Here is an 18,065-nt window from a genome sequence, read left to right on the forward strand (position 1 = left end):
GCTGAGTTATAATGAAAAGGTATTCACACGAACATGGAAAAAAAAATGACCCACGTGATCACTGCTCTTTCAGTGGCCTGACAGCAGAGCAATGGTTACGTGTGCTATCACCTTCTCATTTTCCCTGTTCATGTCGATAAATTTAAGATGAAAGTCAGCACTAGTCTTTGTAGGTTCCTTGTGTGTTTCGTGCATTGTTCACATCACCATAAAATGCCAACTACCCCCAGTCACACACCTTGCTTCAGGGAGAATGTTGCTAACATAAAATGGTGATAGTACCATGTCTCACTAGTTTTAAAAGCCCCAGAACATTTGGAAATTTCCTTTTGACCATGACTAGCTCCTAGCGAATCTGAACGAGCATGATGAACATCATGAAACAGACGAATGACAGTTTGTTCTGCTGGGAAACCTAAGATGTAAACATTAGGCCCTTGTCTCCTTCTTTCAAAGTCAAATTATTGCATGCTAACTGACGTATTATAGCAGTCAAGCACACCTAGAAAAGAAAAAATTCGGAGAAGATGGGACAGGTGCTAACTCCCAACCTTATTCTGGGAATGGCAAGGCGCTACATACAGTATTTCTAACGCATTGACACATCACGCAAGGTGACGTATCAGGACAAAGGTTTAGTGGAACAGGTGACGTATCAGGACAAAGGTTTAGAGGAACTGTGTTTCGCAGCATACAATGCACCCTACGTTTGGCTAGTGCAGGTAATTTTTTTTCTTTTCCCTTGTGGAATGTGCCCAGGAGTTTTAATGCCTTTTTATCTTCACTTATGCCAAAGGTCCAAACATCATGAAATCTTAGCTCACAGGGGCAAGTAATGCAGTGCGGACAGCAAAGTACTTTTTCTATTTGTTCGCTTGTATGTTGGACAAAAAGTCAGATGCTTAAGTTATCGCACGAGAGAGCTCGTGAGCAATTCAGAAAAGGTGCGCAGCTCTGTAGGCGTCTGCTGGAAGCAGTTTTCATCGGACAGTGTGCAGCTTGCTGGTGATTTCCCAGTGATACATTCCTAATATCGCTCACACTCTCAAACTTAGTTTTGTGCACAGGCAGAGTTTGCGCCCAGTCAAAGCAGCACTGATGTAATGTAGGCACCTTCGGCTACCCACTACCAAGGTTCGCCTATATACGCAAGTCTGCCTGACCGCACAAAGCTTATGCACTTCTCTCCTTTTTTTTAGCCACTTCTTTGTGACTATGTGGGGTATACTAATTACATTTGAACAACTTGTATCTGATTTACAGCACAGAATTAGTGGTGTAGCCTCTAGGGTCATTACTTATGATGCATTGCAATTATTTGTTACAACACAGGTGATGCAAAATTTTTTCACGCATTGCAGTATACAGTTTCCTTCACTTGAAATGATTTTTAGGAAAAATAATTGAACATAGCCTTTTTGTGATAAATATTCTTGAGCAGAATGCAAGGTCCGGCTAGTTGGTCTTAATTTGTAATGCATTGAATTGTACAGCACGGAATATCGAAAGAAGACAAAGAAGCACACATGGACTGTGTTGGCTCTCAACAGAGTCTATGTAAAGTTCATGGCTTACTTTATGCAATACAGGCATGAACCCGCATGCACAATAAACCTTGAGTTGAGAGTGAGTGCTGTTCCTGTGTGGTATTTTTCTTCATGCTTTTGACCACGTTTGTGACTTATTTTCGTCATAAGTTTCGCAGCAGCAGATGAATATACAATACTCACTAGATTGCGCTCAGCATGTTCTTTTATGCAAGTAAATATTGTGATTAAGAAATGGACTGTTTTCCTTTGTGGTCAATGTTCACAAACTTGCAAAAGTGGCGGTGAAGTGTTCTCTGCGGCCAAAATATTTATATCTTTTTTAGGCCGACATTTTTTTGATACAGCTAACTTTGAAATCATGGGTAATTGTCCAAGTGTAGGCTTCATCAAAATCCGGTATAGTGACTGGGCTTTCATGTTTGGTTTTTTTTAAAAGCACTCAGCAACACATTTTTCTCTTATATAAGCTTCTGTTGGATAAAACAAGCCACTCTTGTTTGAACGAACTATCGTAATTTGGCAGGCTGAGTCCCTATTTTTCGATGTCTGTAATATTCTAGCTGTGCGTGAGGGCGGGGAGGAGGGGTTGTGCGCTTTACTGTGTGATGATCGTCTCAATTTTGCCCAGCAGTATGGGGCGGGCTAGTTCCACTAATGCATGCTGAATGAATCCAACAGCACGATCGCGAAAGACTCCTGTCACCAGGCGTGGCTATTAAGAAAATGGCAGCACAAACTACAATTTATGAGCTGCAGGGGTACTATGTGGCTCCTGCACGGCAGAAGGGCATTACCCAATAATGAAGCATTTCTTGCACCCTTCTTCGGCCACTTCTGTTGACCAGCTTGGTATGAATGTTTTCCTATTTGTGCCAACGGGAAGGCATATCTGCTTAAATGGAACCCCTGCCTATTGGCCCCCGGGAGCTGTTGCTCCCGTGCAGCCTCCGCGGCTCGCTGGAGGTTCTAAAGTTGGTCAGAGATGTCGAAAATGATCAGCACTGAGACTTTTCTGACATTAATATTCTAATTTTACAGTCGAACTCACCTGCTTGGCACACCAGAACAACTTACTGGGAAAACTAAGGTTGCAATGCCTAACAGCGACAAACTGATAACGTTACACACAAAATGTTTCATTTACATATAGCTTGAAAAAATTTGTTGCAAGAGCTTGGCAAGCATTCTTTGGCGGTAATGTAATCAGTTTGCAGAGCATTTCAGTCTGCTACACTTGAAACATTGGCGTGCAACCAACATCCTTTGAGACTAGCGTGGCTGGAGGCTTGGCTCTGCTGAAAACTACCAATGTTGCCAGCTGAAATTTATATATGCTGTGACTTTAGCCCACAGACAGCAGCGTGGTTGAGTCTCGAGTCAGCCTACGTCAACACGACAAAATTACACTTTATGCAGGCAATTCGGAAGAAAAATGCCGCTAAATCAGTCCACTGTAGCCATAGTATCGTGATTCATTAAAAGCATCACTGCATTAATTTAATGCGCAGACCACCTTCGGCTGCATGATGGTCCATTGCACCTGAAAATCCGTTGCATGCAGGTTCGTTTTAATGACTGTAGAGATTACTTCAAATCATATGCTGTCAACTGGCATTGACACCGTGATTACGTTACCACGAATTCGTGTGTTGTGAAGTGGACGGCATGGTTGCCTGCAGGAGCAGCTGAAGCTTCTGCGCGAGAGCCTCAAAAACCAGCTTCAGCGCCTAAAGCAACAGCAACGTGGCACTCATACCAGCAGCCAGCCTGGCAGTGGCAAGGAAGACTGGGTCATGGTGTCGTTGCCACAGTAGCAGGATGGTGTGCCATGCTGGTCTCGTAGCCTACTTCAGGTGGGCTGCCACTGTCTGGATGAAATGTTTTGTTGTGCAAGCGTGAGTTGCATTTTTGTCGGCTGTTACATTCCTTTGAGTATGCTGTCACTTGTTCCAGGGCTCTTCGAGCTTTTCTGTTTGTTACATGGACTAGAACCCAGTTGTTCGGTGGTATTTGATGCCCCTGACATTGCAAAGACCAAGGTGATGGCACATTATGCCATATGCACTCGCGTAATGAAGCCGCCATTTTTTTTTAGGCCAATTGGGGGGGGGGGGGGGAGAATTTATTACGCGGGAGAAAAAAGTCCAGGTAGTTATGACAGCGAAAATTTCGCACGACGGTGTTTCTTGTTTCGGCCCATAAAATGCGTGACAAATCTTTTTTTGTAGCCCGCAGCTCTTTTTGTTTCCTCCCGTAATGAAAGCGCATAGATCATGGTCGTCCAGCCACTCGGTTCTAATGCTCCAGCGCATGCTGTTTGTAACCAGCTGTGTAGATAGCGTATCGTCTGAACGTGTCCCAACTGAGATCACAATGACCAACCCAACAGCAAAAACGCAGTGCTGGATGGCAAGCGCGCGGCGTGTTTGTACGCAGCGCGCTTGCCATTTCAGAGGTCTTGCACTTTGTGTTTTTTGCTTTGTTTTTGTGCCACTGTGCTTGCGTGGCACTATCCGCAAAGAGGTTTCTCCTGCATTTGACAGATGGGGCTTTGCTGCGAACAACGTGACTTTCAATTTTTTATTGACGTCGTCTGCGCTCACGCTGCTTGCAATTACCTGTTTATCATGGTTGGGAAACATTTTTTAACTTTTATGACATTGTACTTTGTGATATAATGGCTTTATTTAACGTTTCGATCTTGAGTGGCACGGGCTATTATAGCGATATAAATTGAACAAATGCATTAAAAAACTTTTTTTTTTTCGAGGTTTGAGGGGGGGGGGGCAGCGAGTGGGTTTACTACGCAAGTAGATATGGTACATAGCTAGTAATAATGTACCCGGTAGTCGCAAATGTGCTAGCTTTTGTGCAATTCGTATTGTATCAATATCTGTTTGTATATTTTTATTTTTTACATTTTTGCTTACATATACTGTCAGGTAGCTTGAGCTAACTGGGCTTATCAAGCTTGGGGATGTCTGCAAAAAAGTAAAGCTCCGGGACCTAATTTTATATTTAGGATCACAGGATCAAATCCCGGCTGCATTTGTGATGGAGGCAAAAGTGTGTTAGGTCCGTGTTGCCAGTGTGCTTAGATTTAGGTGCACATTAAAATGAATCTCAAGTGGTTGAAATTTCCAGAGTCCTCCACTATGGCATCTGTCATAATCATATTGTGGTTTTCGTATGTTAAAGCCCAGATACTGTCGAATCTCGTTAATTCAAACACGCTTAATTCGAACTTCTGGTTAATTCGAACCCACTATGAGGTCTCATCAAAGCTATGTGTATTCCAATGGACAAAAACGCCCAATAATTCAAATGCGCAAGCACTTGCGACGGTTATCGGAACATGCCACGTTCCGAAAATGCTCTCAGCATCCCGCCCGATCCCGCGGCGGCACCTGCGAATCCTCAATGCTGCGCGAGAAGTAAAAGAAAAAAAAAGGCTGCGGTGGAATGTTTGCTTTCTCTCAAATGCTGATCTGCCACGCGCCTGTGTCACGCTTCTCCTTTTTTCGTCCCTGCCACATAAAGACCCTTCTCCTTCCAACGCCGTCCGTGAAGAGAGAGAAAGGAAAAAAAAAAGAAACCTGTTGCTGGGTTGAAGGAAAGGAAACTATCTTCTGCAGCCCTTGCCCCTTGCGGGAGCACGGCTCTGCACCTTGAGGGGGTGGTCTCTCACGCACTGGTGCCACGCTTCTTCTTTCCCGTCCCTGCCACGTAACCGTCCCTGCCACCTAAAGCTGCCGTGGAGTGTTCATGTTTTCTCAAACGCCATCTGCTTCTCTCCATGTAGAGACGCTCCTTCTTTCTCGTCACGTGCTGGCTATGCAGTGGCTGTGTAGCGGAGAGAGACTCAGCTACACTATGCAGTCGTTGTTGTTGTCGTCTTTAAAAAGTGTCGGCGCTGGACATATTGGCGCGCAACTTCTTTTGCCAGGAGAATGCTAAAGCCCAAGTAGAAATGCTTTGCAAGCTGCGTGCGAAATTGATTTACTCACTGTAAGGCAAACGTGTGCAGATGCCCGTCATCGATTCATCATCATCAGCCTGACTTTGTCCACTGCAGGACAAAGGCCTCTCCCATGTTCCGCCAGTTAACTCGGTCCTGTGCTTGCTGCTCCCAATTTATACCTGCAAACTTCTTAATCTCATCTGCCCCCCTAACCTTCTGTCTCCCCCTAGCCTGCTTGCCTTCTCTGGGAATCCAGTCAGTTACCCTTAATGACCAGCGGTTATCCTGTCTGTGTGCTACATGCCCGTCCCATGTCCATTTCCTCTTCTTGATTTCAACTATGACATCCTTAACCCTATGACATCCCTAATCCACACTGCTCTCTTCTTGTCTCTTAAGGTTGCACCTACCATTTTTCTTTCCATTGCCCGCTGCGTCGTCCGTAATTTTAGCTGAACCCTCTTTGTAAGTCTCCAGGTTATTGCTCTGTAGCTAAGTACTGGCAAGATACAGCTGTAATATACCTTCCTCTTGAGGGATAGTGGCAATCTACCGGTCATAATTTGAGAGTGCTTGCCAAATGTGCTCCACCCCATTCTTATTCTTCCAGTTACTTCAATCTCATGGTTCGGCTCTGCGGTTACCACCTACCCTAAGTAGACATTGTCTTTTACAACTTGAAGTGCATTATTACCTATCTCAAAGCTCTGCTCTCTTACGAGGTTGTTGTACATTACTTTCGTTTTCTGCACATTAATTTTAAGGCCCACTTTTTTGCTCTCCTTGTCTAACTCCGTAATCATGAGTTGCAATTCGTCCCCTGAGTTACTCAGCAATGCAATGTCATCGGCGAAGTGCAGGTTACTAAGGTACTCTTCATTAACTCTTATCCCTAACTGTTCCCATTCTAGGCCTCTGAAAACCTCCTGTAAGCACGCAGTAAATAGCATTGGGGAGATTGTATCCCCCTGCCTGGGTGGCCAACCCTTCTTGATTGGTATTCTGTTGCTTTCTTTATGAAGCAATATGATAGCAGTTGATCCCCTGCAGATTTCTTCCAGGATGTTTATATATACCTCATCGATGCCCTGATTTCGCAGTGTCTGCATGACTGCTGATATTTCTACTGAATCTAACGCCTTCTCATAATCTATGAAGGTTATGTATAGTGGTTCACTATATTCTGAGAATTTGTCTATTACCTGATTGATAGTATGAATGTGGTCGATTGTTGAGTAGCCTGCTCGAAATCCTGCTGTTCCTTTGGTTGATTGAAATCTAAGGTATTCTTTACTCTGTTTTTTGCCTATCCCAAGTTTCCTCTTCACTGCTTTGACGCTTCCTCCATTTTTCAGAGCGTGTTCAATTCTTTCCATGTTATACCTTCTTACATCGCATACCTTACGCCTAATAATCAACTTTGAAAGCTCTGCCAGTTCTATTTTGTCTGTTGTACTTGAAACTTTTATGATTTGAGGCTTCTTAATGAGATTCTTCTTTTTCTGGGAAAGCTTGCCAGTGTCCTGTCTAACTTCTCTGCCTCCAACTTCCACTGCACACTCCGTAATGATACCCGTCAGATTATCATTCATTGTATCCACGCTAAGGTTGGTTTCCTCACTAAGAGCCGAGTACCTGTTCTGAAGCGAGACTCTGAATTCCTGTACTATCCCTCTCAGTGCTAGCTCATTGATTGGCTTCTTGCGTATCAGTTTCTGTCGTTCCTTCTTCAAGTCTCGGCGAATTCGAGACCGTACCATTCTATGGTCACTGCATCGTACCTTGCCAACCACTTGCACATCCTGCATGATGCCTGGGTGTGCACTCATTATAAAGTGTATTTAGTTCTTATTTTTGCCATTAGGGCTTTTCCATGTCCACTTACGGTTTCCTCGTTTTTGGTAGAAGGTATTCAAAATCCGTAAATTATTGCGTTCTGCGAATGCTACTAGTAGCTCTCCTCAGAGGTTTCTAGTACCGATGCCGTAATCTCCTACTGCCTGGTATCCAGCCTGTTTCTTCCCTACTTTTGCATGAAAGTCTTCCATCAGTATAGTATACTGTGTTTTTACCTTACTCATTGCCGATTCCACGTCTTCATAGAAGCTTTCAACTGAAGCGTCATCATTGCTGGATGTAGGCGCGTAAGCCTGTACCACTTTCATCTTGTATCTCTTATTCAGTTTGATTACGATACCTACCAAACTTTCATTAATGCTATAGTATTCCTCTATGTTGCCAGCTATGTTTCTGTGGATAAGGAACCCCCCTCCCAGTTCTCTTCTGTCAGCGAAGCCCCAATAGCAAAGGACGGGCTCATTCTGTAGCACCGTATAGGCGTCATCTGTCCTCCTAACCTCACTGAGCCCTATCATATCCCATTTAATACCCTCTAGCTCCTCGAATAGTACAGCTAGACTTCCCTCACTAAATAAGGTTCTAGCGTTAAATGTTGCCAAGTTCAGGTTCCAATGGCGGCCTGTCTGGATCCAGAGATTCTTAGCACCCTCTGCTGCGTTGCAGATCTGACCGCCGCCATGGTGAGTTGCTTAGCAGCTGCTGGGGACTGAGGGCGGTGAGTTGATTGATGTATGCATGTGGGAGGTAGTGGCCAGATACTGCACCAGGGTGGCCAATCCTTTTCTGGTGAGAGAGTGCGTTACAGGCGGTGGTCATCGGTGAGACCGCATCCCAGGCCTCTTAATGCAGTTTCACTAGTACACGCATTCTTTATTTTTTATCCTGTTGGGAACTGCACGGCACCGGGATTCGAACCATGAACCTTTTGAATGTGGAGGTCCGTGGTTTGATCATCGATTACTTCAATTAATAATGGATGTTCTGTGATTTGTGGATAAATGTATGTCTTTTGAAACTTCCCCCTTGTGCGTAAGCTCAATGCACATGCGCCACTGCATGGAGAGCCCTCTGTTTATATATCTTTCATTGATTCGAACTTCTTTTAAGTCGAACAAATTTTCGGTCCCCTTCGTGTTCGAGTTATCGAGATTCGACTGTATTATTATCATATTTAAGAGCACTGCAGATGAACAAGCATGTACCTGTGCATAAATTAATTTTGTTTGACATGTGTTGCAACTGCTCCGGTTTGGAGGTAAATATTGTGTCCAAAAATGTAGGGAAAACAACTGCTCCAAACTGACTTCATTCACGAACTCTTCACGAATTTGAAGAGTACCACTCGGGGCGTCGTGAAGAGAGTAGAAAAGGTAGGAGGATATCAGTGATTCCTTACCTTCATAAGACTTCACATGAACTTAAGCAATTAGCTAATAGATATAAAGTCGATGTGCTTTTCTCAGCCAAAGGTAAACTCCAGTCTATTTGTTCACGCATGCGCAGAGAGTTTCCGCAATGTCGCATGAAACACAGCAAAAAGTTCGTGGACTGCGCAATGGCCGTTGTTTACATGACTCCTTTTAGCTGTGGTAAAGTGTACATCGGTCAGTCGGGAAGATGTGTCAATGTTCGTCTCAGAGAGCACGATTCTTCCTTGAAATCTGTGGGTGCATCGCATCTCGCGGCTCATTGCAGAGAGTGCGGTTGTTATCCTCTTTTTCAGGATACTGAAGTGGTTTTTCGGTCAAAAAATAAATTAACTCGTGAGTTGACAGAAGCTTTTCACATAAGAAAAAGAGGGGAACAATGCGTCAGCCAGCCTTCTGTTTTGCTGCACGATAAAGAGTTTGTTTTTCTAGATTATGTTCCGAGATAATCTGTCTTCTTTTACCATGTGTTCTCGATGTGCCACTGATGTACTTTTTTGCCTGCACACGCATGCATCGTGTTTTTCAGTTGCCTGTATATATATTCTGCCCTTTCTGATAAACAGTTTAGTTGCGAGAAAGCGCTTGTCCTCTCTTCATGTCTGTTTTTCGTGCGCTTTAACTGATAGTTATACCATGCATATCCAACTAGCCCAACTTTCTATTCTGTTGCGACATCTTGTGATGCTTTGTGCTACCAGTCATAGACAATTTTGTAATTGTCTAATGTTTCGGAGGGAAAAAATTGATTATGAAAACACAACTTGTTTGTAATTGCGTTGCTTCAACACATTCACACCAGAAGTAGAAGGCACGATGATTCTGCAATTAATATTTTTTTTTGCCTGGCTGAAGTGGCCCCGGCCAGATAATGCCACCTATCCAGCCTATGAGGGTTAAAACAGAACATTTAAACTAATCGCATGATTCCCCATGGTAATGCCAAACAGTTATTTTTTCCATGAATCAACCATTAAAAGAGAAACAGCATTTCTTTACGTGTTGTAATGCGCAAAAAGCTTTTTTTAATTGCAACTAGTTCGACGTCATTGAATCATTTCGAAACGCCTCACTCATGGCAGTATGGTGTCATACATTTACTTTAGTTTCTCGATAAGTACAACACTGCTGTTGATAATAATGACTTTTTAGGCATTCTCAAACATTGATCTTTCTCTGTGACGTAAATTGCTATTTGCCTTCAGTGTTCTTTTAAAGATAAACTGCGTGAATTGACATGCAAATAGAAAAGGAAGTTATTCAAATTCACCTATAAATTAATATTAATGAAATAATTTTCAAAAATGTACAATCATTTATCATGTCAGTTATGTTTTTGAACTTCTCTTCGTAGTGTGAAAATGGTTTTCTCTTTTGTTTTGTCGCTGTCTGAAAAATTGGGTCTCCAATCATGTCAAGCGTTGCTGTTCATGGTCCTCAATGTTACTTTTATGTATGCTTAAATAAAATTTGACTTGATTCGATAATGCTGCCTACTTTTGTTTTGTGTGAGGAAGTGATGATGATGCAGTCGCTGCATCTCATCAGTATGTGGCGCCTTTCAGCAAGGCCATCTTGCAAGAGCAGTTTTGTTCCTTCTTGGACACTGAAAAAGTGGCCTTATCACCGCTGTCTAAATAGTGGTCCGAGTTACCAGACCCGTTAAAACGCACAGCTCCAGAGGTTTATTAGTATTGGATTGAGTCTTTTAATATTTGTTAATTTACTTCCGCAGCTGCGGGCAAATCATTTAGTACATTTTAAGGGATTGACATTTTACATTTTACAGTTTTTGAATAGCAAAGCACAGCGGACTGACAACTGCAGGTCAGAACGCCTAAAGTGGTGCTGCGGCTCTGGACAGGCAGCGTCATCTTTGGCAGAAAAATGGAAACTGGGAATATTCGCCCTGAAATTGGGCTGGAGGTGGCAGCACCATCATTTCACTAGAGTGGACAGGTGGCCAAGGGCAGGCATACAAATGTGGTGCTGTTCTGTGAGTAGTGTGAGCCCTGTTGTGCCACTGCCTTGCCCGTCACTACCCACAATCGTCGTTCTACATAAAGCAACGTTAACACAGTAGTTGTACGTCGAATTGTGCAGAGTCATCAGCTCGCTCGCCGGAAATCTTTAGACGCGCCTGACCGACGAACTGTGCCTAAGGGGCTCTTGCAGTCTAAGCTGTCGTCCCCTCTGGGATGCTGGGATCGCCAAAGCACACCGAACCATGAGCCGAGCGTGTAAGCTCCATGTACAGGGACGTTTCCCTCACTCCTTAGTGCATTTGTGTCTTCACGGCCTGCCCGGGAACTTAGTAGCTATTGATGAGTCAACTCTGAACCTTGCCACACCGATGGGTCGACTCCAAGCGCGGGATCGCACGTCATCGCACTTTGCTAGTTGTGCCATGCTGTCACTTGGTGTATTGTGTGTATTTCTCCCTCACCGTGCGACAAACTGGGAGTGCCTTTCCTCTTTCTTAGATTCAGAGAGAGGCAGTGTTTGACTTTCCTTCTTCGGGGGCAAAGAGGAAGACGACGATCCCATTGGAGTGCCATGGACTCCATTTTTTTTCCTTGCAAGGAATCTTGTGAAGACTGGGGATATAAAACACGAGAGCAGAAAAGATCGGGTGTGCTTCATCTTTTCGTTTTCTATCATGCTACTTGTAAACATGTAAATACTGTATATAAGTGTCCTTATTACCACCTCTGGCTCCTCTACTCGTCTTCTCCTCAGTCTCTGATGGCTCCGGCCACGGCCATGCTACCCGAAGTTGCAACAGTAGTGGACTTGGTGGGATGTTCCGACACCTCAGTCCTAACAGCGAATGGCAGCTCCGTAGGATTGGCCAGCGTCAGCTATCCTGGTGTGGTGAATGCTTGAAGTTTATCTCTCGTGGTGCCAAACCTAGCTAGCACTCTTTGTTGGTAGATTTTGGTGTTGTAACTTCGTGGGTTGGCCAAGAATGGAATTATTCGTCCGCATTGTTTCAGTAAAAGATAAACGAAGTGGAGTGAAGTGTCAATATGGACAAGTTCTTATGTGGTTATAAAAGGGAAAAGAAAAGAAAAGTGAGCCCCGTAACTGTCTGCATCTGGTGCGACACCTCAACAGTAGCTCACAAGGGATGGAGGTAAGGATGAATTAAAAGCATAGGATTAAAAGGTAGAGAGAGAGGCACAGAGACAAAGAGCGACGGAAGCAAAGAGAAGATAGGAAAGGTGAACACGGTCGCAGGAGTCCGAGGACGGGACACCACTAGCGAGAGCTCTTGTCGGCAACAGGAGATGGCGTAGGGCTAATCCAGTCGGCCAGTGCTACGCTGTCGTCGTCGTAGGGGACCGGCGTCAGGAGATGACGTAGGACCTGCCCTCGCGATCTCCGACAGTGCAGCTCTGGACAAGTTCAAAGTGCAGGACCTTGTTGAAGTTGCAAGATGTTAGGACTTGCGGTTGGCTCTGCTAAGCGGTAACAGCAGATCATCATGTATGAAGACACAAAAGGTGACTGTCAAGGAGGCCTAGGAAGCTCATGAAGAGATTCGAGATAAAAGGGAAAGAGTGTGAAAGGAGAGAGCTCAGGAAGAGAGGGATAAAAGGGAACATTAGCTGAAACTAGGAGAGTTGGAACTTGGGGTATCATCCGGCAACTGTGCTTCCATAGTGATGGAAACACAAATAACAGACCTTTTGCAGCCATTCAAGCTTGGCGAGGACATCGCGTTTTAGCTTGTCCAATTTGCGCGACGATGCGAGAAGTCTGGATTTCCTTTTGAGGATGGGCCGCAAAAATTGCTAGCACTTCTTCCCTCTGAGGCCACTGATGTGATAGCCCAACTTTGTAGAGAGGACAATGAAGCGTGGCAGTGGTCTGCCACAGTTCATTGTCCTCATGTCGCCCTTGTCTTGTGGTCTTGTTTATGTGGGAACAACTGAAAGATGCATAAATGAGAGATTAAAAGAGCACCACAATAAAGTTCAAAAGGGTACCGATGGTCACTTGGCGATTCACTGTAAGGAGTGCGGTTGTGTGCCGTATTTCGATAACACTTGGGTGTTATATCTGGACAAAGGTTTATTAACCTGTTTGATAGTAGAAGCTGCAGAAATGACACGTGATGATTTTGAGTGTGTTAGCGCACCCTCTATCTCGCTCACACGGAAAGAACTTTGTTTTTTGGATGGGGTGATAGATAATAACAGACAAGTAATGTACGGGACTGGCACGTGTACTTCTTGTTGGTCTGCCTTTTATTATTATTTTTTCTCTTTCACCCCCTTTATAAACTCTGACATTTACAATAAACGTTCAGTTGAAGTTAAGCGCTTGTGTTGTGTCTTCTGTGTAATAGTTGTTGCACTTCCTACCAAGAAGGTGTTCTCAAGCTCTGGCCATATACAAGCTCTGCGGGGCTAAAGCCAGTGCTCTCATGGAGAGCTGATCTCAGTATGAGCATAGCAGGAGAAATACACACTTCCCAGTCGCATATGTTCTCGTAGCTAAGAGCCCTCAGTATTCGTTTCAGAATGAAATGCATATGCTCTACCGGATTAGATTGCAGGTAATGGGTTGAGCTGTGTGCTATTTTTCTTCCCCATTTATTCAGAAAGGTAGAGGTTAGGCATCTGGGGAAGACACTACCTTTGTCACATTGAATTTCAGAAGGAAATACGACACGTGCGAATATAGAGAGCAGAGCATCGACGACATGAGGACGATTCAGCTCCCTAGGTGGTATCTCTTCTGGAGATATTGTGGCTACACCGAGGGCCGTCAGGATGTATCAACAACCTTGCCTTGACTCTGGCAATGGCCCGATGATATCAATAACCAGATGCCAAAAAGGTTCTGTGATAATTGGCACAAGCATCACGGGTGCCTTCTACTTGTCCGTGGATTTCCCCGCTCTCTGACAAGTGTCGCAAGAGCGCACAAGGTCTTTGGTATCTTTTGAGCATTTCACCAATACACCACAAGGGAAATTCTAGCCTTGGTCTTCTTTATGCCGAGCTGCCCTGCACACGCATTTAATGCGCCAGTTGCAATAGTTGGCGACGATACTTTTGTGGTACCAAGAGCTGCTCATACTTTCCACCTTGCACATCTGTGTAGCTACGATACAGGAGCCCAGTTTTCTCATAAAAAACATTCTTTTTTTTTTTTTTTCCAATTTCACGCTTTCCATTAGCACTTTAATCGAGAGATCAAGCTGCTTTCGAGTGACCATTTCTCGATCAATCCTCGACAGCTCACACCAACTTTCCGCTACAGGTGAAAGCGTAGTGCCCCTCTCGCTCTCGCCCAGCGGCGCCACTTCGTTTCCTCCGCCGACAGAGACGGTGCCCCTCGATTCAGCTAGCGCGGTTCGAGTAAGCCGCGCTGAGTTTTCTCTCTGTGGCTCCGTCGATTCGCTGCCAAGGTAACAGAGATCAGCCGCTTTTGCAGGTGGTGTTTCACTACATAAAACAAGATCAAGTTCCTGCAAAAGCTTCTGCGCTTGCGATCGCGTGAGGACCATGTTTGCTAAGTTGGAAAAGAATGATTTAGCCTGCTCTTTCAGAAGCTACTCGGGGTTATTCGAAAAAAGATGAGGAAAGCAATCACGAAGCGTGGCACACACAGCCACTTCAATGCAAAGCTCACCAAAACAGCCTTAATGACAACCGTAGCGATTTGTAAGCAAACCCTCTGCTCCTCAGTGACTTGCCTCATTCACTCGCATTCTCCTGTAAAGTCATCCGGAGACACAAACGAAGGATGGACAACCTCTATGGTTGTCGCTGAGTCTCGAAGTGCTCGACACATTTTCCCATTGACACTAATTTCCTGGAGATACGGCTCTAACAACCGCATGTTCTTTTCCGATTCTCAGATTGTTGCAAAAGCAAACTTTTGTTTACAGTTTATTGCGATGTGCCCTTTATTTCTGCAGCTATAGCGGATTGGCGGCTTCGGTTACTCAAACGCCCGTGTGGTATCAGTTTTCTGTTTAGGAAGCTCACTCGATCTGCGCTTCCGTTTGCCCTTCTCTTACAGTGTCCTTCGTAAGAGACGGGTCCTTTCTGAAACTACGATGCAGTGTTGTCTTCCGTTTATCAGGTTCCTTTAAAAAGCCCTCTTTTATTTCACCCTCTTTAACACTGCCTGTCCTACTATGCAACTTTCGGCGAGTATAACTCCTCAGCTAACTCTGCTGCCTTGTATAGCCGTAGTTCGCCAAGCTTGTCTTGCAGCCAAAGCTTGACGTTATCCTCAATGCAGCGTTAGAGTTATTTCAATGCAATGTATTCTATCACCTTATCACAATCGTCATAAAGATCTTTGTCCTTCAGACATTCAATAAATCGGCTCTAAGACAAAACGTGAAGTCAGCATATGACTCATTCCCCCTTTTTGCATATTGGAACCTTTGCCAGAAAGCCGCGGGTGACAAGTTATAGCATCTTAAGAGAACTTCTTTAACCTCGTTATAGCTCTCAAACGCTTTCCTTGACAGGCACATTATCAGGTCGGATACTTCGCCGGGAAGTAGAGCTAAGAGGTTTTGCGCCCAAAAAGACCGCTCCAAGGAATTTCGCTCGCAGACATGTTCGAAATAGACGAGATACTTTGCGATGGCCTCACCTACTATAAACAGTGGCAGTTGGTCCCGAATTCTCTGACTGCTGACCTGAACCGTCGAAGGAGCTACGTTAGGTGGCTGCGAACACTGTAAGATTGCCGATTCTATTCTTTTCAACTCGAGGCGCTCCTGTCTCTCGGCATCCTCACGCTCGCGAAATTCGCGCCTTTCTGCTTCTTCGATCGCGAACTTCTCGCCTTTCTGTTTTTTCGCGTTCGTGAACTTCTCACCTTTCAGCCTTGCTTTGATATCCGCAACATGCTTTGATATCTGCGCGCTTTGATCTCAAGGATCGCTTGCTTTCATTTCGCACGGCCCAAAGTAAGACCAAGTTTCTCACAAGCTTCGATAAGTTCCTTCACTTTAAGGTCCTCCGTCGTTCACACTAGCCTCTCACTGTTTGCGCTTATTAAGAATCTATTTGCTGTACCCACTATAAATCGACTAGCAAGACGCCCAAGCAATTTTGAACTCTACCGTGTTTACACCCTCTACATTAATTTTGGTTTCAAAGTGCTCAGACTTGGCTTGAAACAATCAAAGCTCTAAATATGCTTACATCAGCATCCTCTAATCAGAAACACCTGGTGCTTGCCTAAGTAGCCTCCAATCCGGAACCGCCGCTTGACCTTGCGTCAGCAGCCGGAAATCAGAGACCGCCGATGAAATGCAATCATGGGTGAATGATATTGCCATGCGTTGCGCGAAACGCACCGGGCTAGATGACGTCAACGGCATCGTTGGGCTGGAATCTGGCCCGTGAGGGGAGGGAGCTTGCAACGCATTGCGTAAGACACACCGTTGACGGTGATAGTGTCAGCCGGGCACACTCGCTGGTTTTAACACTGGTTGCCTTTGTGAAGCAATGAAGTTGCTTCTACGAAGAAATCACGCCCAGAAAACTGTGTTCATAAAAATAACCAGGAGAAGCCAGTGCCTTACCTTTCCGTATTCGTTTGAATCCATTCCACTCGTTGAAGTTAAAGACTACAAGTATCTAAGGATAACTATTCGTAGTGTTCATAGACAGTCGCACCGCCTAGCGGAATTCAGGAGCGTCCTCTTAAGGATGATCAGTAGGCAGATGCTTCCAACGCTCTCTTGTTCGGCCGTGCTAGCCTCAGTGTTAACGTGTTAACAAGAGACGAACACAAACCACTTTGTATTTTGAGTGCATCAGTCAATATAACGGACCGTTCGTGACATGATAAATTGGATTTGTTCTTGCGAGAGGCGAAGTTTTCGTGAAACTGCGTGGCAACTCGTGCTTTTGATTATAGCCTGCAGAGTACACATATCAGCTTTGCAAGATTTTCTGCAGCCACATTGCATAGTTAAATGTTATTGTCTAGCCTTTGCAGTTGAAACTCACCTTGTTCTGCATGCGTATAGCATTAGTCAGTGCTTTTGTAGTGCATGAATCCCTTAACGTTCATTGCAAGCGGAAAGTAGCGCAGGCTCACGATTTGTGCTTCCAAACTTTGGCCTACACTGTGCCGCTTGTTTTTTACGTTCGTTGATAGATGGCAGCACACTGGTAGCGATTCCTTTCTTGTCTGGGATCGCAGCGAAATGTTCTCCGCACTCCCAAATAAATGTGGTGAGTGACGCCGTGTTGGGGCTGTGCGATGACGCATTGTTCGTGCTATCGAAGTTGTTCGGGAGAGAGAAATCCTCAGACTACTTTCAGCAGTGATGTTCAAAGAAACCGCCTCGACGTTGAGGATTTTTCACTCGGCGTAGATGGTTGTCAACACGCTGAGAGTGAGAGCGACGATGAACGATCAGCTGCTAGCTCACTAGCAGTGAGTTGCACTTCCTGTCCCGTCGTGTGTAATGTTTTTTTTCACACTCGTTAAGTCACTTTGATTGTATTTGTTGTGTAATACCCCTCAGCGAGCTCAAAATAAAAAAACATAGATTTTCTTGTGCAATAAGCCCAATTGCAGTGAATATTACAAAACGCTGCATGCCGCCACGATGCTCAAGCTTGACTCGCAAAGAGAAATGGTTAGAGCAATGAAATATGCAGTTACGACTACAGTCCATGCTAACTTCTCTTGCACTTCACCGGTGCCGTTCGAACGACGTTGTTCTTCGACAAATTTTCACAACTTCAACGTTGTAAAAAGCGTATGCCTGTATTTGTTTCGATATCCTTATTTCGATCGCGCTGATGGAACCTGCAACATCCGAGTGCAGCGAATCGCGCACTGTTGGAGTCTGATCATGGCTGTGACACAAGCGCTACCTAATGGGAAGTTAAATGCTTGTGTTTTGTTGAAGAAGCAGCTCCATGATGCTTACAGCGTAAGTAATGACGACGGTGTAATATGTTTGCAAACCAGTTCATGCCATGCTATCGTGCAAGCCTCCCATTAGGCCGCCCCATTCCAACCTCTCAGGCCTCGAGGCATAATGAGACTCGAGTCCTGAGAGGCATAGTGTGACTGCTTGTAAACTTTCTGTGCTACTAATCTCTGCTTTGCTTTTCAGATAACTGACAGCACGAAAGCCACTTTGGAATCTGGAGTGATCATTGTCACTTTAGTCAGCATTCTCTGGACTTACAGGATGTTGGGTCCGAAAGATACAATTCGTTACTATCACACTATCACTTAAGCTCTTAGCAATGATTGCGA

General features: G+C 44.7%; 1 protein-coding gene across 5 annotated transcripts in view; it reads left to right on the forward strand.

Moving 5' to 3' along the window:
- Positions 1 to 10,285, forward strand: part of Takl2 (Tak1-like 2) — a 387,007-nt gene extending 376,722 nt beyond the window's left edge. For 3 of the 5 annotated variants that reach the window (XM_075896427.1, XM_075896429.1, XM_075896430.1), the window contains one exon: positions 3,230 to 10,285. In XM_075896427.1, coding sequence (XP_075752542.1) covers positions 3,230 to 3,364 — 135 coding nt within the window. In that variant the 3' untranslated portion in view covers positions 3,365 to 10,285. The remainder of the gene's footprint in view (positions 1 to 3,229) is intronic. The other 2 variants (XR_012895575.1, XM_075896431.1) reach the window with 2 other exon arrangements.
- The last annotated feature ends 7,780 nt before the right edge of the window (positions 10,286 to 18,065 follow it).

Source organism: Rhipicephalus microplus, chromosome 5 (assembly GCF_043290135.1).
Source record: "Rhipicephalus microplus isolate Deutch F79 chromosome 5, USDA_Rmic, whole genome shotgun sequence".
NCBI lineage: Eukaryota > Metazoa > Arthropoda > Arachnida > Ixodida > Ixodidae > Rhipicephalus > Rhipicephalus microplus.